The following is a 27,998-nucleotide window of genomic DNA, read 5'->3' as shown; positions in this document are numbered from 1 at the left end:
GGTGCCATCTGCATGTTACTGCTGCAACTCAACATATCTTTGGAGTGGATCCAGGAGCCCACAAAGGGGATTTTTGTTGTGGTTTAATTTTCTAAGGGTTGAGGAAGTAAGGTGGAGGTTAGAGAGTTAGTCGAGACTTGAGCATACTTGAGAATCTTTTAAGAAGTCCCGATTGACTCAAACATTTGGATGAGCAGTGATGCCGTGAAGGCAGACAAGCAGTCAAGTGGCGCAAACGATTAGCATTCTCGGCTCTTCTCACAAAAGTATCATTTTCACATTTTCCTTCTTTGAGATGTAATGTTTCAGGTGACAGGCACAGTGGAATTTTTTTTCAATCACTTACTTGAAAATTCAAGATGCACTTTTGAAACATTACATCTTCAGTACCATTCCACCCATTAAGGAATGTTGGCAATTCACTTTTGTCTTAGTTGTACTACGCAGATGATTTTTTATCTCCAAGGTTTATGAGTAACTAAGTAAGTTTTCAATTTGTATTCATAACAGCTTTTACATACACTGTATCTACTGTAATTCTAATACGCATGCAACATAGGCAGTAGTCCCATTTTACAGAAGAGGAAACTGATGCTTAGAGAGACCAAATAACATGTCCAAGAGAATAGAGCTGCAGCTAATAAATGGTTGAGCTGGGATTCAAACCCAGTTTACACACCTCTAAAGCCCACATTCTTACTATACTTACTCCCTCAAATTAACCTTGTGCAGGAGATAGCAACGTTTTTTACGTAGGTATTAGCCTTACCTCACAGAGGAGGAAGCTAAGTCTCAAAGACTGAATAATTTGCTAAAATCACAGAAATAGTCAAGCCTAATGTCAACGCCTGTGTCTTCCCAACTCTCCCCAGACACTCACTACGGTGCTAAAAATCAATGAGAAACTCCATCTAATGATGACACCATTAAAGAAATCAATATTAATGCAACTGAAAACGTCTTCTAACTATTCATCAAAAGAAAGACACATCCTTCATATTAACACTAACATTCATAGAAGCGATATCATTTTCATAAGACTCCCTGATTTTCTTCATGATCTCTTCCTCAGCTTTGGCACACGTTTCCACATTGCCTTTCACTGTAATCGTACGCTCCGGGTTATACAGCGTCAATTCCTGCAACCTGCAGGTGGAAAACGAGAGGAAAGAAAGAGAATGGAAATTACAGCAGGAAGACAGTTAATAATAGTTCAGCCACAGATGGCAATTAAAACCCAACTGTGGAGGCTGGCAGTATGTAAAAGTGAGTGGTTAGACGTGAGGAGAAATGAGTAAGCTCCCAAAGATGTGAATCCAAGAACACGAGAGGAAATACGGCCCCCTCCTCCCTTCTCAATAAAAATGACTGGGTGTACATAGTTCAACTAAGCCCCTGTTTTAAACAGTGTATTTCTTGACCACTTACATTTGAACCATTTTCACAATTTAAAAGTGAAACATAAAGAAAACGAATGGAGGGATGTACAGTTTTAGCAGAAACCAAGAACCAGATGCACGTCACCTTTAGTGAGTACGTTCCTAGTCTGCACTGACTAATTCTAGGCATAATCGGCATTCTCACACAGTTGCATTTTCTGGGTCACCAAGGAATAAGCACGGAAACAGTCCAAAAAGGCAAACCAGAATTCATGTGTCTAAACTTACTTTTTGCCAGTCATTTTAGAACTGAAATCAAAGCAGGCTGAAGGAAATAATGTAAGTCAATCCATCTTGACTAAATTTTTAAAAAATGGTCGCTTGATGACCATTCAGACAACTAAAAAGTTAGAATGCAGCAGTAATATTCCCTGCTTAACCCAGGTACTGCTGAAGCTTCAAAATTCACTTAGATGACACGTGAGCTAGTCAACAGCCTTGAGAGGGAATGTGTGGGAGCTACTTACCATGGAAAATAAGATTAAGGACATAGATTGAAAGGATACGGAATATTGGTGTACCTCTCCTTTACAGTCCTAGAGTTACAATTCTCATTTTCACTACTAGCAGAATATCTTAAGCTAAACTTGAGCCAGAGGAACGGGATATTATTCCTTTTTTCCCCCTACAAGTTGCTAAAAATGTACACATCTACACAATAAGACTATTTGTCTTAGACTACTTACAGAAGTGCATTTCTAATCTCCAGTCCCAACCCACCTCACCCCTGCCAAGGATGTTATATTACAGTTTTTGAAATAGCTGCTTCTAGAACAGCTTTTAAGATTTTTTTTCACTTAAAACCTTCCCCTTTCTGAACGTAAACTTTGAGACAGAGTAGGATCATTTATTATATTTACCACTTTGTGAGGTGTTTTTTTTTCCTTTTCTTTCTTTACAACCAAGCATGACTTTCCTACTTCCTTACCACCCTCCTTCTTTGAAAACTCCTTGCGACACAAACATGCTGCCTCAGTCTTTCCCTACCATTCTTCCTTGGTTCATCAAGCTCTTCCCACCTGATCTTTTTTGGACACTCTGAGGGAAACTAAGAGTAGTCCCCTCAGATGAAGAAAACCATCCTTCCATATAATTCCACAGCATTCATGGACTCTAGATGTGGTAGCCAGCCTCCAGGATGAGCCCCTGCCCAGGACGTGAGTTCTCTCCCACCCGGAACAGAGCTGACTTGTGTGAACACCATTAGAAGAATACAGAGTGTGACTTCTGAGGCGGTCTGTTATAAAAGACATTGCTGCTTGCACCTTGCTCTCTTGGACCATCCACTCTGGGAGAAGAGAGCTGTCCTGTCTTGAGGACACCCCAGCAGCCATGCGGGGAGGCCCCTGTGGTAAAACTGAGGCCTCACACGAACAGCCAGCATTGACTCGTCAGCAACATGAGACCTGAGCCAGGCCACCCAGTTAAGCTGCTTCTGAAGTCCTGATGCATAGAAACGAGGTGACCAATAAATGTTTACTATTGTCTTAAGCTGCCAGCTGTTGGGATAATTTGTCACACAGCAGTGGATAATAAACTGGGTTATGTACTCTGACTTTGGGAGTATATGTCAGAAAACTTAGCCAAAACTTCAGCTAGGAAATAGGAATGTAAACTATTTAGTGCTTCCTGCCTCTTTAGTGGGAATAGCTAATACTTTCAATATAGGTTAGAAACAGGTAGTAGATAGGAGACTGAGTTTGAGAAACAAAGTATAAGTATGGCAGTACAGGCTAGCTTAAACAGCTGTAAAACTAAGCTTAATATGTAACCTACAGCTTAAAAACAGTGTTTGACATTTTTCAAAAGAAAACAGAACAGCTATAAAATTGAAGAAGCTATGCTTAATATGTAACCCACAGCATAAAAATATTTGAAAATTTTCTAATTCAAACGAAATGGTAAGGCAGCACTTACGGAGATATCGTGATTTTAGTGTCTGTGTCTTGTTCAATTTTTTTAAGATTTCTTCCTTCCTTACCAATAAGACGGCCTACAAAGTTATTATGGGCTAAAATCTTCAAGGGAATCTCTTCCGTGCTGTAAATCAAAAAAAAAAATGGTCATGAAACTAAGGTAAGGAAACCTACTCTTTGGTAGAAAGACAATATTCATTCATTAAACATTTACCTCCTACCTACCATAGAGGAAGCATCATGCGAGGGAGAGTTTAAAGCTTACTGACCATTAGCCTACATTCTAGCAGTGCCTGAATAGAGGGCGTGAAGAAACATTAACAGGTATCTGGATAGAAGTTAATCTTTAAAAGTTTTCCTTTATTCATCTCAGGGAATATCTTCCAATGATGGGTTCTGTTAGCTCTCTGAAAACACTCCCTACTCAAATCCATATTCCTAAACCCCCAATACCAGAACACAATGTACAAATGCAAAATAGTATGTTTTTAGTATAAATTTTAAAATACATACCTGGCGATACATGCACAATTTATACAAGGGAACAGAAGAAACTCGACAGTGGTTACTCTTTAGGGGAAGAGCGTAAGAGCAGGAAGCAAGGGCTTCATGTTTCATTTTGTACCTTTCTGAATGTCCAAGTCATAGACACGTACATATCACTGTTTAAAAGGTCATTGGGGTTATCTGGATGATGGGCTTTTTCTTTATTTTTCTCTATACTAAAAAAGAATTAAAATCTTATAGCACCATATAACACCTTATAACTAAAAATACATTTACTGTTTTAAAGGTCCCTACAAATTAAATGTTGGTGATTAGGTCTCCAGGCTAACTCCAGCACTTTACTCTGGAGTCTACTTTTTTGCGTAGCACTGGGCTGAACACTAAAAGCATAAAACCCAACCTCCACTCACAGTTTCTGTGGAAAAGATGTTTAGAGTTCCAACATGGAACATCCAAATAAATCCCCAGTTTACCTTAGCACGAGATTAGGGATTCCCCCACCTCCTGACTCCCTGATGCTGCTGCTGGGTGGGGCTGGGCAGATGATGGGAACGGAGCCCCCGTGAACTCAGAGGAAAAGAGTGAGGATTTGGGGCCCTGCCTTGGCTAAATCCCAGAGATACTTCCTGGACCTTAGGTGGGCTTCTCATGTTCCCCAGTCGCCTTCTTCTACAGCCGGACTTACCCCATTACCACCACTCACCCCATATCCAAACATGAGTGACAATAAAATATTTTAAGGACTTATGCTTTACAACCAAATCAGTAGTGCCAACCTTTGTAGCTCATTGGGACAGCAAGTCCCCGTGTTTGTCGGCAATCCCCAAGGATGGTGTCATAGAAAGCCACAATAAAACAGCACGAATATCAACCTCTTCATCGGTTCATCCTCTTTACTCACAATTTTATATCTTGAGCTTCCTTATGCATAATCTCCAGAATAGACTTACAAGCCGCAGAGGTGCCTTCGGGGGTAGAGAGGATAGTAATGGACTTCTCAGCAGCACCTGCATTCTCTTTACGATGGACATCGATTCTTCGGGAGGGCACAAGGAGAGAGGAAAACAAGAGCTGTACACACGCGTTCGCAAGAGTCTATAATGACCAATTTCCAAGTCATAGGACTTCTGGGCAGAGGGGATGACTCACTTCCATCAAGAGCATAAGCTCTTGATAAACTGTCAACATGGATGCTCTAGAGATGAATTTTAATTCCAGGAACACTCCTCTGTCTTCCCTCAATCTGACCAAGCAGGGACATCTTTTCATTCTGCCCTTCCATATCTGCTTAACGCTTCTCTTTAAGTGACAGAGAACAAACATCTCATGTCAGAGAGCCTTCAGACAAAGGCTTCCTTCTGTTCTAAAACAAATAGGAACTGGAATTCATGCCAAGAGGGCTGTAGCTGGAATCCTACAAGCCAGGTTGAACTCCCCGGTCTACACACTATTCTCTCACTATTCATCATCTGAGATTTCGCTCATCTGTTTCCTTTTGCAAGGCTCTTCCTACATTTTTCCTCCTTCACAGTGGAAGGTCAGTAACCAAGTGACAGGAAAGGACCCCAAAGAGATGGCAATTCTACTTCAAAGGAATGCAAATGGCCAATCAACACAAAATGTTAAACCTCACTAGTAAGTATATACACAGCAATTAAAGTAAGGTGCATTTTCTTCCAGCCCTGCAAATATTTTGATAGATAAAATTAAGTTTTGGCAAGAGGATGGGTAACTGGGCATACCCATAGGTTTGGTGGGAGGGTCGAACAAATTGGCAGAACCTATCAAAGCTAAAATGCTTATCACCTTTTGACTCAAGAATTCTACTTCTCGTAACATCTCGTACAGATGTCTCCTACGTGGGTCAAGAGTGGTGCTTTCACCCTCGGCACTACTGACATTTGGACCAGCTTAATTCTTTGTTGTAGGGTCTGTCCTGTGCATTGTAGCGTGTTTAGCAACATCCCTGGCCTCTGCCCACTAGATGCCTACACCATATCCGTTCCAGTTGTGACAACCAAAAATGTCTCCAGAAATTGCAATATCCAAAAGGGCAGGGGTGGGGAGAGTCACCTGTGGTTGAAAACCACTGGCATAGGAATGTTCGCTGGAGCACTATTTACAGTAGAAAGAGAATTGGGAATTACTTTAAATGTCCACCAGGAAGAGATGGTTAAGTAACAGTGTATCCATATCACACAGCTGTTTAAAAACATGTGGTACCAGGTACCAACATGGTATGAAGTCCTTGATCTCCCATGAAAAAACGCAATACATACCATGATGAGATTTCTCCTTTAAAGCTACACTTGTTTGTAGGCACAAGGAAGAAGTCCTATAAAGATACATCCTCAGCTTAACAATGACGACCTCAGGAGCTGAGATGAAGAAGGGGAACTCTTTGTTGTTTTCTTTTGCAGACTTGTACATTTTGCATTGAATGCGAAACAAGTCTGCTATTGTTGGAAAAGTACAAGAAAGAAATCAGCTATCCAAAAAAGTGTGTTCAGAGAAAATTAGATACCTGTGAGTCCCTTTGGCCACTCAAACACAAGAAAATAAAGCCATGGGAATGACCACTTCATCACGCCAATTAAATCGAGGTATGGATTTCATTTTCCTAAATATTTGGTTGAAAATTGAAGATACAGTTCAGAGGTAAAACCTATCACTAAAATAAGGATAATGGGGCAGCCAGATGGCTCAGCTGGTTAGAGCGCAAACCCTCAACAACAAGGTTGCTGGTTCAATTCCCACATGGGATGGTGGGCTGCGTCCTCTGCAACTAAAGATTGAAACGGCGACTGGACTTGGAGCTGAGCGGCCCTGGAGAAACACACTGTTCCACAGTAAATCTTTTCTAAAAATGTGAAATGAATGAATGAATGAAGAAATGAAACAAATAAGGACTAACTAGAAATAACCAATAAAACACAGTGCCTTAGATAATAGCCCCAATCTCAGAACCATTTTTCCAGCCACTGTTTCAATCCCCGGTCACTGTTAAGTATTGCTTATCTTCCAGTAGGTAACATGTTGAACTCCCTCCTTCCAATTTATTTCCACCTGTTCAATGTTAAGGATTACTCAACTCTGATCCTCTGAGAGAAGGGACTGTTGCTTTACAGATTAGGTAACCCGCTGAAGTCATTCCAGAAACAGAGGATCTGATAATGACTAGTTTCAATGGCAAGAATTAATTAAATCCACTGGCAGAGCTCTGCAAATGAATCGTCAGATATAACAAAAATTGCTTCCCTTCCCTTTTCAGCCTCCATCTTCCAGCCTGAAATAAAACAGTTCCATTTAAATCACAGAAACTCTTTCCTCTGACAAGGAAATGAGTATCCTTAAAAGGAACAACTCTAATCTGCCACTCAACAAGGAAGGAAAACCATTTAATAATTAGTTTCTGCAGGTAATGGTGGATCAAGGGAGGCAAGAAACCCTTTGACTTTAAGATTAAAACCAGTCAATTTAACAATAAAACTGATTGAGGCTATGGTTCAACTGTCTTCCCCACCTGCTACATCATGAGGTCAAGGCCACTGATTTAGCACAAAGGTAACCAGCACCCAACATCTCCTGCTTCAAAGCAGGGGAAGGCAGGGTTAGACGCCACTCTGCAGGTGGAGTGGGCACGCCACCACCATTAAACAACAGTTCTTTTCGGTTCTGCGTGAGAAATCAGTCAACTGGTTCACTGAATGCAGGCACAGTGTCTATGATGAATATGGAGACCCTCTTAAGCCTGTTGGAACAAACAGCACCATAGTTGTACTTTCAGAAAAAGACTCTCCTTAATTCCTTGGACCACATCAAATGAAATCCACTTCCCTACTAAATTTAAAAGGCAAGACTCTCCGTAGTTCTATCTCTGTAGCTGGCCCCAGGCCATTTCCCTACGCTTTGGTGTAGAGTGACACAAGAGAGGTTTGTACACAGCCTCTTCTCCCTGGAACACTCACAGCTCTTCAGGAAATATGGCTGTCACAATCCCCAGGTACTCCACAGAAGTAGGGGTGGAGAGAGAGGTCATCACCAAGCTTCTTTGGGTCAAAATAGTAGCATACAGCATAGCAGGATGGCTAATAAAGCAAAACAACTCGTATGTGAAGCACTGGAGTTACATTTCGCTCATTTGCCAAATACGAGAGACTTCTGTATATCAGGCCACGTGCTCAGCACTGTGGCCACTGTGGGAAATCCTAACAAACAACTCCTGCTTTAACCAAGAATCTCTCAACCTGAAAAGTTAGCTCCAATGTTTAACCAAGAATCTCTCAACCCCTAAAATGTGCAAATTAAAATTCCCAATCCACATCCTAAAGAAAAAGCCATCTGGCTACATGGCTTAATCATGAGATAAATCTAGACCAGGAGCTGACGATTCTTTCCTCAAGTAAAGCAAGGCTGAAAAACTGTGTCTGTACTGGACTCAGAAAATCACTTCCAAAAACAAAAAGGCAGGTATCATTGGGTATTGGAGACATAGAGAACAACCTAGAAGTGGCCCTTTAGTTCGCCAGGGCCTCCCCTGTCACAAATGGTTTCGGTATCATTTGTTTTCTATTAATGTGTGAAAATTTGAGCTCCCCTTTGAGATAAAGGTTTAGCCCCAGATTTTTATGAAACGAACACTAAGGTATCAATCATAAGGTTCGCCCTGATTCCCAAGCACTGACAAGAAGGGATCATAACCATTTTCAGACGAACACCCAGCAGCAGAACAACATACTTTGTTATTAAGATTCAAAGGGGAAAACACGAACACCCACCACACAGCCGGGAATACTCACTTAGACTGGGTCTGTTTGGTGATATTCCGAATGGTGGCACCTTCTTTTCCTATAATGGCTCCCACAAACTGGGTGGGAACCAGCAGGCGTAGGGGCAAGTCACACGGTTTCTGCTTGGACCCTGATCCTGGAGACCCCTGTCTCGATGAGCCTCTCTGCCCAAACCCCCGGCGACCTCGAGGCTGCTGAGAGGGGTTCTGCTGGGCAGCCATTTCATCCGGGATGTAGGCCACTTTCAACGTGAAGTTCTCCAACTGGAATCCATTCAGTTTGTCTAACGCTCTGAAAGGTGACAAAGAGCAAGGGGGTGCTAAAGAGAAATCGAGCTATATATTAAACCTTCCAGCAAGAGCAATACCCACCTTTTCCACTCAGGATCACTGGCTCTAGAACTTCTGAATAAAGCCACCGAACAAGTAGCAAACCCAGAACACACTTAACACTCCATCCCACCAACACACACACACACACACACACACTTTTCCTTTGAAGTACACACAGGAAAGACCAACAATTTTCCAAAGGAAACATATTTTTGCCATCTTCCAATAAAAAAATCGAAAGTAAAAAATACTATTTGTCAAACTTTTAAATTTATTTTTTATTGAGGTACAATTGACATACATTACTTAGTGTCAGGTGTACAACATAAGGAATCGACATTTGTATGTATTGTAAACTGATCACCACCATATATGGTTACAGATTTTCTTTTATTGTGATGAGAACTTTTAAGTTCTACTCTCTTAGTAACTTTCAAATATACACTACAGTATTATTAACTATAGCCACCATTCTATATATTACATCCCCATGATTTTTTTATGATTAGAAAGTTTGTATTTTTTGACTCTCTTCACTTATTTCATCCACCCCCATCCTCACCTTTGGCATCCACCAATCTGTTCTCTGAATCTATGAACTTGTTTTTGTTTGTTTGTTTTGTTCTGGTTTTTTAGATTCCACATATAATTGAGATCATACAGTATTTGTCTTTCTCTGTCTGACCTCTAACTTATTTCACTTAGCATAATGTCCTCAAGATCCATCCATGTTATGGCAAACGGCAAGATTTCATTCTTTTTCATGGCTGAATACTATTCCAGAGAGAGAAGAGAAGAGAAGGGAAGGGAAGGGGAATAGGTTTTCTTTATCCATTCACCCATCAATGGACACTCAGTTGTTTCCATGCCTTTGGCTATTGTAAACAATGCTGCAATTGAACTTGAATAAGTTCTTATCGAAGAGGTTAGTAACAACTTAGGAGTACCCAAACAGCAAGAGAAGTGAGTGGGCTGTCCTTGTCCGGGCTAATCTTTCCAAATCAGAAGGTAAAAGATGTTAGAAATATATACCTCCCTCATTTCACCCTCTTACAAAATACAAATATTAAAACATTTTCAGCATCAAAGGACTCTCTCTCTAAACCACTCATGGGAGATTGGTAGGATTTAATACTCAGGATAATCAATCACTCAATAAATTCTCAGTACCTATTATGAGCCAGTTCCTGAGAAAACCCGCAGCCCCTAACCTTGTGATCTGAGAGGCAGGGGGATCATGAACCAGAAAAAGCAAGTGAAGCTATTTTCTACCTTATCTATTTAACCTAGCCATCCATGCATCGATCCATCCATCCATCCCTCTATTTTGAGGACCTTTCCTTTTTTTTTTCATTTCTGAACTTTATTATGGAAAAGTACCCAATCTTAAGAATATATCTTAATGAATCTTCATAAGGTAAACATGCACACCCAGATCCAGAACTAGGGTATACCAGTGCCCCAGACGCCTGACCGGCACCTCTTTCTAGTAACTGCCCCTCCTCTAGACTTCTCACACCACAGATTAATTTTCTTGTTTTAGAAGTCTATATATAAGTATATATTAGTACACATGTCACGTACTCTCTCATGTCTGACATCTGTTACCTATCATGTTTATAAGATTCACCCTTATTGTTGTGTTCTACTTTACCTAAGTATTTTAAAAGTAGAGAATTCAATAAAAAACGAATAGAGAAAATATGGGCAAGATTTCAAACACACAAACACACTTCTAATAATACACACACCCAGTACACAACAAAATTAAAAACAAATTAACTGTCCCCCACTTTTCCTAGGGTGATTCAGATTCTTTGTTCAGATTCTGTTCCAATGGACTTTGAGTTCAGCCCAGGAAGGGAAGAAATACAGGCACGAAATGGTCTCTCGAGTTGCTCAGTGGTCATTTCTAGTTCACATACTGCCTTCCTCATTGAAGATCTTTCAATTTTCGAATAAGACTGGGGTGAGGTGGGGAGGAATGGAGGGAGGAGATGGTTCTAGCCTGTTTCCCCGAAAATAAGACCTAGCCGGACAATCAGCGTTAATGCATCTTTTGGAGCAAAAAATAAGACCCGGTATTACATTATATTATACCCGGTCTTTATTATTATATTATTTTATATTATGTTATATTACATTATATTATATTACATTAATTATAGTAAAATAAGACCTGGTCTTATATTAATTTTTGCTCCAAAAGACGCATTCGAGGTGATTGTTCGGCTAGGTCTTATTTTCAGGGAAACATGGTAGCACCAAAAAGGGCACCAAAAACACGGAACTGGAAGGCAGGCCTAACAGCCAGAACATCTGGGTCCTGATGTTCTCAGGACCCAGAATTCTGCCCTCCTCTCTGACTTCAATCCCCGTTACCTCACTGTCCTACAGTGCCTAGCACACGAATTAACTCTTATTACAAAAGATCCCAATCATATAGAAACACCAAAGTAACAAGATATTTCTGTCACTATCACCAACTCCCAGAATCACTTTTAACCAGGATAACTTCCGCAGACAGACCAGTCCTTTCTGCATGGTTACACACATGGTGTACGTGTTCAACACCTTCTTAAAAGCATAACCAGGATCACAATGTACATAATTTTGTGTTTGTCTTTTTCAAATCTATCTAGGGATGTTTCTATATGATTCTGTGTCAGAGGGCATTCTTTTCATAAGCTTCCCAGGGTGACGGCAGGCACATATCACAGCTGATTGTACCAATGTCCTGATAACAGGGCCTTATGTAACCTACTGTTCCTTGCTCTCTCCCTCTCCCCTTTTCCCTGAAGGGAAATATGGAGGAAGGGCCCTAAAATAGTTTGTTTTTTCCTGAAGGAAGGCAAGCGCTGAGAAATTTTAATTAATATTTACGATGCATATTTATTATAGAAAGTTGGAATTGCAGACATTTCAACCAATTAGATATTTATTCCAAACAACTTTAAAACTCTTCAAAAGCCTGGAGAAACAGATCACTGAAGGTGCTTTCAGAAACATAAGGAAAGGTGAACCCAGTGAAGGAATCCACTATACCTACAAGCATAAACAGCAGTGTAGTTTACTGTAATACCCTTTCCCACTATAAAACTGAATATTGCCGACTTTAGAAGAATAAGTAAATTTTGACTGCGGAATTCAGTCAGCAATGTTAGAAAAACAAGGTAAAGAACTTCTTCCTTGAGTGAGACAAACATAGACAGACATCCTCCTCCACGGAGATAAACAGATATAAACATGCAAGTCACCAGAAGCGTCTATGTATTCTGGGGCTGGCTGAAGTCATGTGTCCCAGGAAACAACTCTAGACTTGGCATAAACTATAACTTCCCAACTTCATTGTGCTGCTTTTAAAAGTTTTTCTTTTCTTTCTTTTTTCCTTTTTCTTTTTTTTTTTTTTCTGAGGAGGAAAGATTCTCTCACTCGGGAGGTCAGAAAGCACGGTGCTCCAGGACTGTGCATAGTCTGGGCCCCCAGGGCTCCAGCCTCGGGCTGCTGCTGTCAGAGGGCAACCAGCACACACTGTGACACCCCGCACTCTAACTGCTAACTAAGCCGAGTTTCCAACCCCTTAAACCACAGTGCTCCAAATTTGGACATAGCTGAGAAAGTACAGGAACAACCTAACGGCAAGCCGTAGCTTTCTCATGACTAAAGATTCTGAGTTTCTGAACTTTCAGTTCACTACAACCTTCCTCTGCACAAAGTCTGATATTCAGTTATGTCATTTAGTGGTTTGCTGAGTCTGTGGGGGAAAACATTGTAGTATTTTCACAAAACATACTGTGTATACAAGATGTACGATGATAAGGTGACCGATGTAACTAGACTTATTGTGGTGATCATTTCACAATGTATACAAATACTGAATCATTATGTCATACATCTGACATACAAATGAACAAATTTACATAATGTATGCCAATGATACCTCAATTAAAATAAAAACACCTTGAAAAAAAAGACATATGATGACCAATTGTTATAAGTATTCAAAACATATGCATTCAGGTCAACAGAAGTCAAAGATGTTTATCCAACAAGTACATCGCTCAGAATCCTGTTTCTCTTCATGACCTGACTGCTCTGACATTATTTTGAGTCATTTCAAAGATGGTGAGTAGCTGGTAGCACATATCCGTATTAGTAAGAAGTTTACTGGGATAGATCACAGCTTAGAGCCCAAAGAGCCTTGAAAGAGAAAGAGAGAATAAGTAGTTTAAATCAAGGATGAGGGTGAGGGGAAGAAGAAAGGAAACCCAGAGAAGTTAAACTTTTCCAAGGGACACACATACAGATCTTCGTCGTGAAAAAGAGGAGGAACTAGAAACCAACATTGTAGCCCAGCGGGAACAATAAGGAGCCATGTGACCTTGGGAAGATCCCCTTCTTATTTGGCGTTAGGTTCCTCACCTACAAACCTCAAAGATTAGATTTATGATCCCTTTCAATTGCAAAAGTCCAAGTCTAAAATTTCCTTTTGCTTATTCCCTGACCTCACTGCTGTGTGTAGCACAGGTCCTAACAAAATGAGGTCAAACCGTTATTGAAAAGTCATACAATTCAGTTTTCTGCTTGCACCAAGAAAAACAGGTTGAAACATACAATTCAGCAATAATTACCAAAAGCCTGGTAACACCACTGCAGGTAACACCACTAAGGAAATAACGATGGACGAAGCCCAAATAGTTACCTGCAAAGGACTATATTAATTAAAGCAGCTCTAAAAGCAAACAACCACAACAAAACCTGCAAACAACCTAGATATCCAATGGAGAATCGGAGGCATAGACTGGGGTAGGGATGAAATACTACATAGAGGTTACAAACAGTATAAATATAGTTAAGAGAAAGATCACCTACAGAATGAGCTTCGTAATGTTAAAAGTTATAACGCATGGGACAAAGTCTACAAAATTTGATGGCAAATTTAACAGTGGTTATCTCTGTCAAAATGGCAAGAAATTCCTTTGTCTCGCTGCTTTACCTGTTATTATTTTTTTTCTAGAATAAATCTTCTATTTACATAATTTTTAAAGTTTATGGGTGATTTTCCACCCCTTAGCCATCAGCCAAGTTGTTTCAACCACGTCTAATCATAACTGTGTACCTGATACAGGTCTTCAAACTCATATAGAAGGATCTGCGATGAAAGCTTCAAAATAGAAACAAACTATATTCCTATTCCCTCACCAAAAATAAACATCAGAAATAAAAACCCTAAAGAAAAGTATAAGAACTAAATGCCTGCAAATTCTAAAGGGCTATTTCTTTGTCACACATTACAAATCTTCCAGTGAGTGATGCATGTCCTTGACAGTGTTATGTGAACACCTCTGGAAGGAAATAGGTGTTCCAGAGACCCAAGCCTCTCTTGCTGCAAGGAATGAGAAATACTAAATACATACTTCTGTTTTTTAATGATTTATTGTTTTTATAAATTTTACTCATTTTATTATTTTAATAATAATTCAAGACTTAAGATTAAACAAATGTATGTATGTCCTAGTAATCTTTGATTTTTCTTGGCCACAAGGTGGCAGGAATTTCCACATTAACTTCTGTCTACTCCGAGGACTCAATCTTCTTAAAAGTGGCATTCATAGAACCTTAAGGAACAAAAAGAGGCAGCCACAAACGCTTTTAAACTAGGTCCTTAACTCCTGAGGACCAGTGGCCAGTCATTATCTGAAATGAGGTATCCTGAACAAGAACAGCGAATCATCAACAGCAATGAAAAATGTTGGAAACATGCGTAATAGCTGCAACCTTTGGAGATTTTACTACTTGTTAGATATTATAAGTGTCTTAGAAGCATTCTGTTAGTTTCTTTCAATAGCCTCATGAGCTAAGAACTATCAATTATTCCCATTTCACAGATGGGTATGAACTAAGACAGACTAACTTGACCAGAGTCACAGCTAGACAAGTGGTGGCACAGAGAATCCATTCCATGGAATTGGACTCTGGGATGGATCCTCTTAACCTCCATATTCTACCTACACCTGCACAAGCACCTCCCAGGGGCACAGACTCACAAGTAACAGGTGCTAAGGAAAGAAAAGAAGTCAACTCAACCCTCATTACCCAACGATGTGAGTTCTGGATGGCCTGCCAAGGAAAGGGCATGGAGAAATGCCAGGGTTTGGTTTAGGCAGCCGTCATGCAGAGCCCAGAGAACAGGCTTGTGAGGGTCAGTGGAGCAAGTTGTGGCGGGGCCAGCCTTCCCCAGCTCCAGCCACTTCATGCTGCTCTAGAAGCAGCCCAGAACCAGTGGGTTGAACAGGAGGTACTATTTACTGGGTGCCTCTGTGGAAGGCCATTTGATAAGACTCTTTCCTATAAATATGTGCCCATAGGCGTGAAGATATTTGTTTCTTGTCAACCCCCATTTTGTAGCTGAGAAAACTGAAGCTCAGAGATCATGGTTACAGTCAGAGGCCATGCTTTTTCTGCTACATCCAGTGCCTCACAAATACAAGTAATTCTCGTCACAGAGTGAGAGTGTACTCCGTATCTGGAAAAAAACGGACTAGAAAGCTTTCATAGGAAATTTTCATAACACTGTGTCACAAAACTGATTTTTCCATTCTTTACATCTATTAATGTTCTCTGAATTATTTTCCAATTTTCTTTGATCTCTGGGATTCTTGAGGGGGAGAAAACCCAATATTCCAACAAGTATCCTTAAATTGGGCAGGAATTAAAATCAGGTGATCTCCCTCCAAATACTCTTTCACCACTGGGCGGCGCATCCGTAAGAGCAGGGATTTTTGCCTTTATGCATTGGCACCTTCCGGTCCATAGCTGGTGATCCATCAATGTTAACTGACTGACTATTAGAACAAGAGATTCCTCATGGAAATGCCCAATTTATTTGTTTAGGTTACCTAATTACTGGAATTACAAATTCCTCACAGTCCTTTCCTCCCTCCTGGGGATCAGTAGGACACTGCCAATTTCCAACCATCAGCACCACCAAGTACTTTTAGAACTAAAATGTCTCCACATGCAGCTTGCTGTCAGGTTAGGATTATTTTCAGCAATTACTCTGCCTTGACTGACCCGTCTACCCTTCCTGTGCTGTGCTCTTAATGCTTTGGAATGTCAACCTGTCCCTACTGAAGTTCATTTTCTGTCTCTTCAAAACTATGTAGGTTATGTTCTCCCATATGACAAAACCACTGTCAAATTAAGCGTCTTTCCCCTTTACCTAGCTAGCCTTACATAAGTTTTCAAATATGACAACTAAAACAGGCCTCTGACAATCTCCAAATATCCTTGGGTTTATTGTGTTATTCCATATTTTCCATCCAAGGGAGATTTGGGTCCACCAAATATTCGTTATAAATCTTTCTAAAATCTGAAGCAGGTAAGACAAATGGAGTCTCTACATTCTCACTGTCCTCATTTTTATGCTCCAATCTACTTGGGGTCTAAAATGTGAAATTTTCCTGTTCTTCCTCTTAGATGATATGGTTGAACAATAAAGTTTGTTTAAAAAAATTCCGTTTTGGACCGGACCGGTGGCTCAGGTGGTTGGAGCACACGCCGTGCTCCTAACACCGAGGTCACCAGTTCGATTCCCACATGGGCCACTGAGCTGCGCCCTCTACAGCTAAGATTGTGAACAATAGCTCTCCCTGGAGCTGGGTTATCCTGAGCAGCCAGCAGCCAGCGTGAGCTGCGGTGGGCTGCTGTGAGCGGCCGACCAACTGGCGACCAGCTGCCTCAGCTGGGGGGAGCCAAAGGCTCGTAGTACCAGCATGGGCCAAGGAGCTGTGTCCTACACAGCTAGACTGAGAAACAACGGCTTAAACCAGAGTTGGGGGGTGTGGGTAGGCGGAAGAAGGGGGGAAAATTCAGTTTTACAAGTCATACCACAATTTCTAGATGTCCAAAAACCTCATATTACATACAAACAGAAGGAAAAATAGAATATTTTTTAAAATCTTAAAAGTCTCATTAAAACATTACAAGTGAATCTTGTAAGGCTTGCTTATGAGAAAAAAATGAAATTAACATGATTAGATACTACTTTTTACCTACTAGATCAGCAAAGTTTGAGAAAGCCCTGTGTTAGGGGAGAGTAAGAAGAAAGGACTCACACATGGGAATTTAAATTAGTTCAAGCTCTATGAAACATAACTTACCAATGTCTAATAAAATAAAAGGCATATATATCTTGACTCAGCACCAGATCTGCTTCTAGGAATTTAACCTACAGCTATACTCACACACATACAAAATGACATATGCAAAAAGAGATTCACTAACTGTTCATAACTATAAGAGACTTGAAGTAACTTAAACATCCAATTTGGGACTAACTAAGGCCTCCATATCCATACAATCACATTTTAGACAACTACAAAAAATATATTTATATGTACAAAACACTCAACTGTTATGGTTATCATTTGTGTAAAAAGGAGGAAAAATACATATATTTGTCTTCCATATGGCTATCTCTAAGGAAGTTGGGGAACAATACGAGGAGTAAGATTTGCACTATATATATCTTTGGACCCTTAAATTTTTGAACCATGTGAATATTACCAATTAAAAAAAATAAAGTTCCATTTGTGTTGTGCAAATTTCCATCTCCTTCTTTCCTATCTTTCCTCTTGTAGTTCCTCCCTGAGTGGTATTGCCTTTGGTAACCTCGCTCAATTCCCACTCTTGCAACTGGTTTCACCTCTTCCCTTTCGCCCTCAGAGTCAGCCAGCATGGTCTTTCCTGTCAGCCTTCCTGCACAGAGGACAGTCTGTTCCAGCCCATACTGTATCTGGAGGTGGTTAAGACTACCAATGGACTGCTGACACTTAGCACTGTGGCACCTTGCCTGCCATTCCTTCACGATGGCGTTTGAGCAGATCTGTCAAAAGCAGTATTGGTGGGGTCCTCATTTTCTCTCTCTAGTGCTCAGTCAGTTCATTAGATCATTCCCAAGCCTACAGAATTATCTTTTCCTGAGATTTTATTTTTTTTGATTCATGAACTTTTGCCTCCCAGTTGCACTGGAATATATTTCTTCCACCAATCTAAAGGCAGACTACATTGGTTCAATGTCCGCACACTCCTAAGTGATATTAGTTACCATTAGAAAAATCAGTGAGCAAGAAAACTTAACATTTAACACTGTTGTTAGTTTAATACATGATCAACTTACCAGCTTTGGATAAAATAAAGTCTTTATGTAATTTGACGATACCCAGGCCTACCGCTTTTTGCAAATAAGATATAATTCAGCTTCATACTATGTCACTCTATTGGCATTAAAGATATATTGAAAATGTAGTAAAACTTTAACCAATGCAAATTCTTATTAGACATTCAAATTTTAAAAGATTTGCAGGGTCAAACTTTGCAAAATAAAGAAGTTTATTTCTGCTATCCACCAACCCAAAATATAAGTACTATACTTCATCTAGTCATTATATATAAAAAGTTTTAAATTGCTTACTGTCTAGCTTGGTCCTTACTGGAATAGGTTACATTTACGACTGCAGTTTCCGAGTCAGTGTTCACTAGAGAAAGAGAAAAAGGAAGAGAAAAAAATAAGTTAGTTTTCTTTTCACTTCCCTCTTTTTACAAATTTGAAAGCAATTGAGAAGACATGTACCTTGCTCACAGCTTTCCACCACTCCATACTGGACTAGTAAACTATCCAGCACCTATCAGGAGGGGGAGAGAAAATTACAAATTTTCAGTTTCCCAAATTATTAGCAAGGGCAGAAATATGTTTGCAAATCACAAAGTAATTGTGATGGAAAAATGTCCCCAAAATTAACTGGGGTTTTTGATTTCAAAAGCAAGGAAAAGGCACCATAGAGAGTACCCCATGGGCTTCTCTTTTCTGCCTATCCCAAAATCCCTGACTTGATCTTGGTTACCCAAGATCCTCTGGGTAATCAGGAAGTAAGGCAGCTCAGCAAAATGTTCAAAGCTACAGCCACCTGGTTTCTGAGGCTGGAGGAGAAAGAAGCATATATTTCCCATACATACAGCAACACATCACCTACTTCCTCCCTGTATAAAAGTCACAAGACAAGAGCCCAAGTTAAGTTTTATCTTTTCTTTAAGATGTTCCTTTTCAGAGTACTTCCTTTTATAGCTATAATGGGTGTATCGGAACAGACGACTACTGTCTTAAGACAGGCTAGCAAAATGAAGAAAGAACATAGTTGATATTCTACCTGGAGTCTTTAAAGACTAACCTAAGTGGTATATCAATACTTAGTAAAAAGTGTAAAAAAGAAGTGAAAATTTCTAAATCGACACTGGGTTGGAAAATGTACAATTGGAGACTATGTTTTTGCCATCTTTCCTGTAGCTGAATCATTACAGTCTGTGCATGTTATTCTAATGAGAGGTCGTTAAAACAGTAACTAAATTTTATTATAGTATAAACTGCAGGTGTATGTCTCATAGGTAAAAACGAAATTCAACTGTCCTCAGTTTCCAAGAACTGTGACAAGTTTCTATTAATTTATACTTAATGACTTGCTCATCAATTTAATTGCAAAATTTGAAGGACAACCCCTTGAGAATGTTTTATGGCCCCCAGAACACAGTAAAGCATTAAGAAACACACTAATAAATTTTTATGGTAATTTCCTACTAAACTGTAAGCAATTTTTTCTAAAGGAATGTTTATCTTATGCTGTATCTTTCAGAATTTCATTTTTGTCTACTGATTCCAATTTGAAATCTATGGCAACGTTTGTCTGAGAATAAGCTTTTTATTTTTATTCATTTTAAATAAAGTTACTACCTATTTGTGAATGGCATAGTTACAGATTTTCATAGTCAAGTTTTGACACGGTGAATTTCTTTTGAGGGAGTCCTATTCATAGAAGCACCCTAATCTTTGTCTCCAATTATAGCTACTGTTAAATCATAAAGCTTAATTTTTAATTTTTAATTTAGAGCACTTAACTGACTGCATAAAATTTCGTTTGTCTCAGCCACGAGAATGTATGCTCCATGTGAATAGGAATTTTTTTGTTCACTGTACTATCCCTAGCACACAAAAAGACATTTATTTATAAAGGGCAAAAATAGGAAAATTCTTACAATGCCCTCCACATGGATAATATGCAGCATGTCACGCCTTAAACGTTTTTTAAAAGCAACCTACATATATATTTTTTTAATTTTCAATATCAAAATTTTATACATAAATTAACAGAATTCTAACAAGGAATTTTAATTTATTCCATCTTAAATAATTAAAGCTGCAGGAAAGGTACATTGACCATTTAAAAATTAGCTTTTAAATGAAAACCACTCTAATAGTAGAGCTTTATGGCAACTTAAACATCTTGGGGGGTGGGGTGGAGGTGGTGGTGATGGAGGAGGGGTATAGAGAGTAAGGGGTAACTGCCAATTTAATATATTAATTTAAATAAACATCATTCTTAATTCTTCCTAAAAGCCATTTGTTCAACAATTTAATACATTACTCTCCACGTAGTTTAGCTTATATCACCTTAACTTTTACTACTATAGAGAAAACAATACAAAAGTTAAACGCCCATGATTTATAAACACTGCTGACTAAACCTGCAATAATAATGTTCTCCAAAAGGCTCACTGACAGAGATGTGTAAATTATATATACTTATATATAGGTACACACCCACAAACATACACATATATTTATATGTTTACATGTAAATATGTACATACACACAGACATAAATTATACAACTAAATTTTTTAACAAAAAAATCAAGGATATGTACATAAAAATTTTCATTGCATATATTGTGCAAAGTTTAATACATTCAAACAAAATTGTAGAGTTATTCCTAAGAAATAATAAATGCTACTGATTGTCAACTATACTCAGTGTAAAATCTCTGGGAAAGTAATTAAAAACTACATTCCTATACACTAAAAATGGTGAATTTTATTGTATGTAAATTATACTTCAATAAACTAGACTCTAAAACAAACAAACAAACAAACGCTATAATCCTTAAAAGAAAAATAGGTCCAGCATCAATCTTGGTTCCTAACTGAGAACACGTTAACTGCACAACTTAGAGGGTTTTACCTAGATACCACAGATGGATTTCAAAGGGTCTTTGTGGTCTTCAAAGTTTTATGCACAAGTTTGGGGATAATCACAACTGAGAGATAGGGGGACGACTGTCAGTAGCCCAGTCAGATTCCCAAATCCCAGAAGGGTTTCCAAGCCTGAAATGATTGAGCAAGGCTAAGTAACCAGTTTTCCTTTCACCTATTAGGAAGGTGTTTCTTTGAATGTGTTATGTCAAGCAGCACTACCAAATTGTCTCATGCCAGTCAGATCCACTGACCTCTCCAAGAGTAAATACAACTTACTTCTGATGAGTTCTGCCCTTTTGATTTATCCTGCATTAACCAGGAAGATACGACAAATATTCCTGTTATCTATCACATAAACCACCCATCCCTAGGTTCTTGTCCCCTCTCAGTTTCTAGGACATTTGTATGTTTTTCTCTCCCATCTAATCTCAATCACAAATGTTTCTTTTAAACAGCCTTGTTTTAAAGGTAAAAACAAAAAACCAAAAATATTTCCACTGCACATTTCCAACATTTCCACAATCTCTTAACTGAAATTCTCATTCTTAAATTTATTTTACTCAAGCCAGAAAGAAAACATTTCTCTATGCTTAGGTAAGTTTAAATACCAACTAGAAGGGAAAGAAGGTATCAAAGCAAATTAAACCCTCAGAGGAAATGTCTTGGTGGAATTCCCCCTTTTTATATATTTAGGATTTTAAAATCTCCAATGTTCAACACTTTAAAAAAAAGTTCATCCAAATATAGAAATAGCAAAGAATCACATGATGAATGCAAAGATTATCACTTTCTTTAACGTAACAGTAAAGAATTATACCCATTAATAATAGCCTAAAGCAGAAAAAAGTCTAACTGCCCATCAACTGATGAACTGAAAAACAAACTGTGGTATAGCCATACCGTGGAGTATTGTTTGGCCATAAAGAGAAATGAAGGACTGATACATACTACAACATAGATGAACCTTGAAAACACTGTTAAGTGAAAGAAGCCATTACAAAAGACCACATATCACAGGATTCCACTTACATGAAATGTCCGGAATAGGGAACTCTATAGAAACAAAACAAAAATGAGTGGGTGCCTAGGGCTGGTGAGAGTGGGAGGGTGGAGGGTGATAGCTAAAGGTTTCCTTTTGAGGTAATGAAAATTACCACAGCCCTAAAATTGTGGTGTGGTTGCACATATCTGTTAGCATAGCAAAAACCACTGAATTGTACACTTTAAATGGCTCAATTGTATGGTATGTGAATTATTGCTCAATAAAACTGTTAAGAATAACTATGATCAATAACACTAGCTAATGACCCAGTTTTCTAAAACCCTTGAAGTATTACTGAAGTACAATCAACTGCACGAAATTTGATCAGTTTTGCCATGATGTATGTACTCATGAAACCATCACCATAATCAAGATCAGTTTCTTCATGCCCTCTTCAATCTAGTAGCCTAATTTATTCATACACAGAACACCGAAATAAAGATGGTTGAAAAACTATCTTTGTACCTCACACATGATCAGATTTCTTCTGCCACAGCAGCCCCACCATGACTCCCGACAAAAATAGCTATATTTCAGCTAATCCCCCATGGGCTTGGAACAATTCATGCTCTGCTGGTAAACCTTCTGCTGATGATTTATTCTTTCGAACCACTGCTCAGGTCCCATCACCTCTGAGCTATCTGAATCAAGGGTCTAATTGGCGTCCTTGCCTCCAGCCCACCACCCACGACTACTGTCCTGCTAGAAGTTACTACTCCTTCAGCGGCTTCAAAATGTCAATAGAAATTGTCCACACTGCAACAGGGTGAAGGTCACCAGTGTACTGGTACAGCCTACCTCTCCCATCATCTTTAATATGCTTCCCCCACACCTATGCTCTCATCACACCTGCAAGACTGGGTAAAGTGCCCGTTTCCATAGCACCTGAGCTTACCTAATCCTGGAAATGAAAGCAATGTCATTTTATAATCTCTTCCCTGATCTTTATTCTCCCGCTAGACGAGTGATTATTAACCATAGTGAGGTGATTATTTGTCAGGTGTGTTCTAAGGAACATATTCCTAATAGTTACACTGGCTTCCGTGTCTGTGTATCAGAAACCTTTCATTTAACCTTGATAATTTTACCTTCCCTTTCCTGAGGCTCATCATTAAAAGCCCACCTACATATTGCTATCTCCCATATATTGCTCTGTGCCTGCTAGCTGCTCTCTCTTCGGCCACCACACTAGACCAAGCATCCATCACTCCTCTCTGGACTCCTGCAACACGCTCCTAAATTGCCTCCCATATTCATTTTTGCTTCCAAGTGCTTGTTCCCATAACAACTAGACCTGCCTTGTGCAAGCGTGATAGCCACTGGCTACCTGTGGCTATTGGGCACTTGAAATGTGGCTAACCCATATTTGAGAGGTGCTTAAGTGTAAAATACACACCAGATTTAGAAGACTTCGTTTTTAAAACAAAACCTCAAGTTTTAATATATTGATTACATGTCAAAACTGCAACATTTTAGATATACTGCATTTAAGTTATAATTAAATTTAATTTTCACCAGGGTTTTTTTTTACATTTTTAACGTGGCTAATAAGTAGCCATACATGGCCTGCATTATTTTTCTTTTAGACAGTGCTGGGTTACATTGATTTTTAAAAGCTGAGCTAATCAACTCACACCTTACTGTAAACTCTAAGAGCTTCCCTTTGTGTTTTGGATAGGGTCCAAAATCCCTAACAAGTGCCCTGGGGGCCCTATGTGACCCACTCATCACGCATCATCTAATGCCACTCTCTCCAACTACACTGGCCTTTCAGAATGAATTATGCGTGATCCATTTAGGTGCTTTCTAGTAGAGCACTGTCCAAAATGTTTTATCTGTTTTAACTCATTTAGTCCACCCAATACCATGAGGTAGCATCCCGTTTTACAGATGGGTAAGTTACAGCATGGGGAAGTTAACAGTATTTGAACTTGGATAGTTAAGTGACAGAGAAATGATTTAAGCCCCCGCTGTCAGATTCCAGAGCCCACACTCCTATCCACTTGGTTAGCTGAGTTGCCTCATTTCCCCGTACAATTAAAATGAAATATAATGAGACAGACTGAAATCAGTTCAATCCTTACTTTGCTGGAAAATCAGAATCATTCTTGACAGGCAAAGAACTTTATCAACTCCCATGTCCCAAGTGCTAAATATTGTATTTCTATATACCTCAAATCAGATGAAGGTATTAATCAGCATTAACTTGTTCTATATTTTACTAACAGAAATACTCGTAAAAAAACATTCCAAATAATATAAAGTTAGGGTCCCTTTTGACCACCTACTTCCAGACTAGTTACTTGCCCCAAACCCTAAAAGAAACCTTTGTCAGTTTGGGGTGTCTCTCCAAATGTTTTCAGAAGTATGTGTCACATGGAAAGATGATCAATATCATTAGTCATTAAGGAAATGCATTTTAAAAGCACAGTAAGATACTACTTTATACCCACTAGAATGGCTATAACTTTTTTTTTTTTTAAGGAAAATAAGTCTTGGCAAGGATGTGGAAAAATTAGAACCTCATAAATTGCTGGGAGGAATGTAAAATAGTGCAGCCTCTATGGAAAACAATATGGCAGTTCCTTAAAAAAAATTAAAAATAGAATTACCATATGATCCAAAAATTCCTCTTCTGAATATATACCCAGAAGAATTGAAAGCAGAGACTTGAAGAGACATTTGAACACCTATGCTCATAGCAGTATTATTCACAGCCGCCAAAAGGTAGAAGCAACCAAAATGGATATAAACAAAATGTGCCACACACACACACACACACACACACACACACAGGAATATTCTTCAGCCACAAGAAAAAATGAAGTACTGACACATGCTACAGGGTGGATGAACCTCGAACACATCATGTTAAGTGAAATAGACCAGACATAAAATATGCCTTATTGTATGAGTCCATTTATCAGACAAAATAGGTAAATCCATAGAGACAGAAAGTAGTTCAGTGGTTTCCAGGGGCTGGAGAGAGGAGGGATGGGGAGTGAGTGCTAACAGGCCAGGGGTTTGGAGGAGCGGGGATGAAAAGGGGATGAAAATGTTCGGGAACTAGTAGTGCTGTTTGTACAACCTTGTCAACATATTAAAACCCACTGAACTTTTAAGATGGTAAATTTTAATGGCACATTTTAAAATGGTAAATTTTATAAATATGTAAATTTTAGCTCAAGTTTTTTAAAATGTGTATATACTTACATAGTCACACATACACACCTATAGAAAATGAATATTTTGAGTTTCTAATTTTTGTAAAACCAGTGTATTAATTACTGTTCTAAACATTTTACACATACCTGCTTATTTACGCCACATAATGGGGCTATTACTCCCACTTTGCAGATGAATAAACTGAGGCAGATTTTAACTGACTTAACATGATATTCATTACTCATCTTGCTTTTCCCCCCAATATGTCATCTTGGTGGACAATCCACCGTTGGTAAATACAAACCTCGCTTATTTTTTTAATGCCACATGAAATTCCATTCAGACCCTTCAGTCACAATATCCCCCAAACCTGGCACACCAAGCCTTCTGTGGCCTGCCCCAAACACACCACAGGTCTCGGGGGAGTCCAGCAGAGCGTTCAGAGAGCAGTGACTGCCTGTTCCTCCTGCCAGACCTCAGCTGCTAAACCAAAAAAAAAAAAAATGAAAAAATCAAAGACTAGGGAATCCTGGATGCAAAAGTCAATTTCAGTAACTCACTAACTTCTTCCTTTTGCAGGAAGGCAGGGATTATCTCTCTAAACAGCTACAAATTACTAGAGGAAAGGTGTCAAAGACAGCAGCTGAAAAGCCTAACTACAATTCTAACTGTATTTGTGGATGAAAGTACTGATTAAGAGGAAGCAACTTCTCTAAATGAGGAGAAAAATATCCAAGTGGTGGCAGACTATCCTGATGCTGGCATTTTCCGTGTACACACTATCCTTATTTAAAGGTTTAAAAAATAAAATCAGCTAAAGAAGAAGGCTGGTTCCAAAGTCAATATTAATATTTGCCATAAGAATTACTCCTTCAGATGTGTTTTAGTTATTCTACTGGGCTTTATGGGACCTTATAATGAAATACCTGGAACTGATGAATGGATAAATATGTGACATATTCATACACTGGAATATTATCTGGCCATATAAAGGAATGAAGTACATACTGCAGTATGGGTGCACCTTGAGAATATTATGCTAAGTGAAATAATCCACATATTGCATAATTCCATTTATATGAACTGTCCAGAACAGTCAAATCCACAGAGACAGAAAGTAGATTAGTGGTTGCCAGGGACTGGGAAGACGCTGGAAGGCAGTGCTGTTTATGAGGTTACTTTTGGGAATAATGAAAATGTTCCAGAATTAAGTAGTGGCGATGGTTCCTAACCTTGGGAATATGCTAAAAAGCACTGAATTGTACACTTTAAAGGGGTGAATTTTATGCTATGTGAATTATAACTCAATTTTTAAAAAAAGAAGAACATGTTTAAGACATAACAGGATATAAATTTACACATACAACATGATACCCATGTTGAAAAACACATATCACACCAGATTGAACTAAGAGTCATACAACAATATTGCCATTGGGAGAAAGACTTTTTTCTTCTTTCCTAATCACTTGAGAAATGTTTTACAATAAACATTTTACGATAAAAAAAAAATGAGAACATCAAACTGCTTTATATTGGCCTTTAAATTGTTTTTTAAAAAAAAGTAATGCCAAGAAAATAAAGTTCTTCTCTACTCATCTTCAGGCTCTCACTGGAGAAACAATTGAACAAAGGACAGAGCTAAATACGTGAATTATCTGGGCACTAGACAGAGGAACGAAAGATGCTTACCATACTAACCCATTGCAGCAGGCCTGAACACTGTTAAGACAAGGTCAGAGTGCCAGAAGAGAGTGGACTCGGGACAAAAGCCAAATAGAATCCCTCCCTCCATCGCTATTTGTTTCCTATGACAGATATGTATTTCATAAGAAGTATAGTTGCTTTTGAACAGTGGGGTGGACAAATCATCACAATATTGCTGAGCTACTGACAAAAGTCACCCACACAAATGTCCGTGGAATTCTCCCCATTCTGAAATTTACTGGTTGGGTGGGGCAGGAGGGTCTACAAGGCAAACCAGGGTTTCCCCTACCCATCCACTGCTCAGTCTTTGGTAGTGTGTGTATTCAAGGTCAAGGCATTACTTGGAGCCCAGCCATGTGTTTGGTGTACTTAAAAACTGCTAATTAAGCCCCTGAGTCCTGTTTTTAGTCCAAAATTCTATTGAGCAAGCTTTTCACCCATATCCTACCCCTCAGATTGTAACATGACACTGCTTCATGCTGTTTTAGAAAAGATTTGAGCACCAACTTGGATAACACCTACTCCTGATGAATTGGGACTGGAAGTGAGCATGCTCAAGTAATTTTAAAGGTTTTATGTAAATAAGTAACAAAGGTCCATCAGTAGTCAGGGAAAAGTTATAGTTGGAGAAAGATCATTGTTTTAAATGCGCCCTTTTTAGGAAATCAAGTCTAAAAAACGTCAAGTTCACCTGTTAGAGGCTCTATTTACTCAACAACCAAGTTCATGTAGGTTTTTTTAAAATGTTAAAAAAAAAAATCTCGATTTTCTAATCTTCAATCTGCTCCCCATGCTGCATCCATCTTCAACCACAGGGATTTCCAGGGTCCTGCCTACAAATCACCACTCCCAGAACATACATGGTTTGGAAACTGTATGTTCTTGTGGTTTCTTTTTGGACACTTCAAAACATACATCCATATATTTGCTATGCTATGCACATGGCAAACCCGTTTCTATTATTGCTCACAACTGAATCAAACTCTTATGTGGATGTATTTGAGAGGCCAAGC

General features: G+C 39.0%; 1 protein-coding gene across 2 annotated transcripts in view; it reads right to left on the bottom strand.

Moving 5' to 3' along the window:
* Positions 1 to 27,998, bottom strand: part of IGF2BP3 (insulin like growth factor 2 mRNA binding protein 3) — a 113,415-nt gene that overhangs the window by 23,444 nt on the left and 61,973 nt on the right. For both annotated transcript variants that reach the window (XM_033088578.1, XM_033088579.1), the window contains 6 exons: positions 18,619 to 18,670; positions 18,460 to 18,523; positions 8,662 to 8,943; positions 4,764 to 4,898; positions 3,357 to 3,479; positions 1,011 to 1,146 (listed from right to left, as the gene is read on the bottom strand). In XM_033088578.1, the coding sequence (XP_032944469.1) occupies positions 1,011 to 1,146; positions 3,357 to 3,479; positions 4,764 to 4,898; positions 8,662 to 8,943; positions 18,460 to 18,523; positions 18,619 to 18,670 (792 nt within the window). The remainder of the gene's footprint in view (positions 1 to 1,010; positions 1,147 to 3,356; positions 3,480 to 4,763; positions 4,899 to 8,661; positions 8,944 to 18,459; positions 18,524 to 18,618; positions 18,671 to 27,998) is intronic.

Source organism: Rhinolophus ferrumequinum, chromosome 20 (assembly GCF_004115265.2).
Source record: "Rhinolophus ferrumequinum isolate MPI-CBG mRhiFer1 chromosome 20, mRhiFer1_v1.p, whole genome shotgun sequence".
Classification (NCBI taxonomy): Eukaryota; Metazoa; Chordata; class Mammalia; order Chiroptera; family Rhinolophidae; genus Rhinolophus; species Rhinolophus ferrumequinum.
The sequence above is the reverse complement of the archived record's forward strand: the minus strand, read 5'-3'. Positions and strand labels throughout refer to the sequence as shown.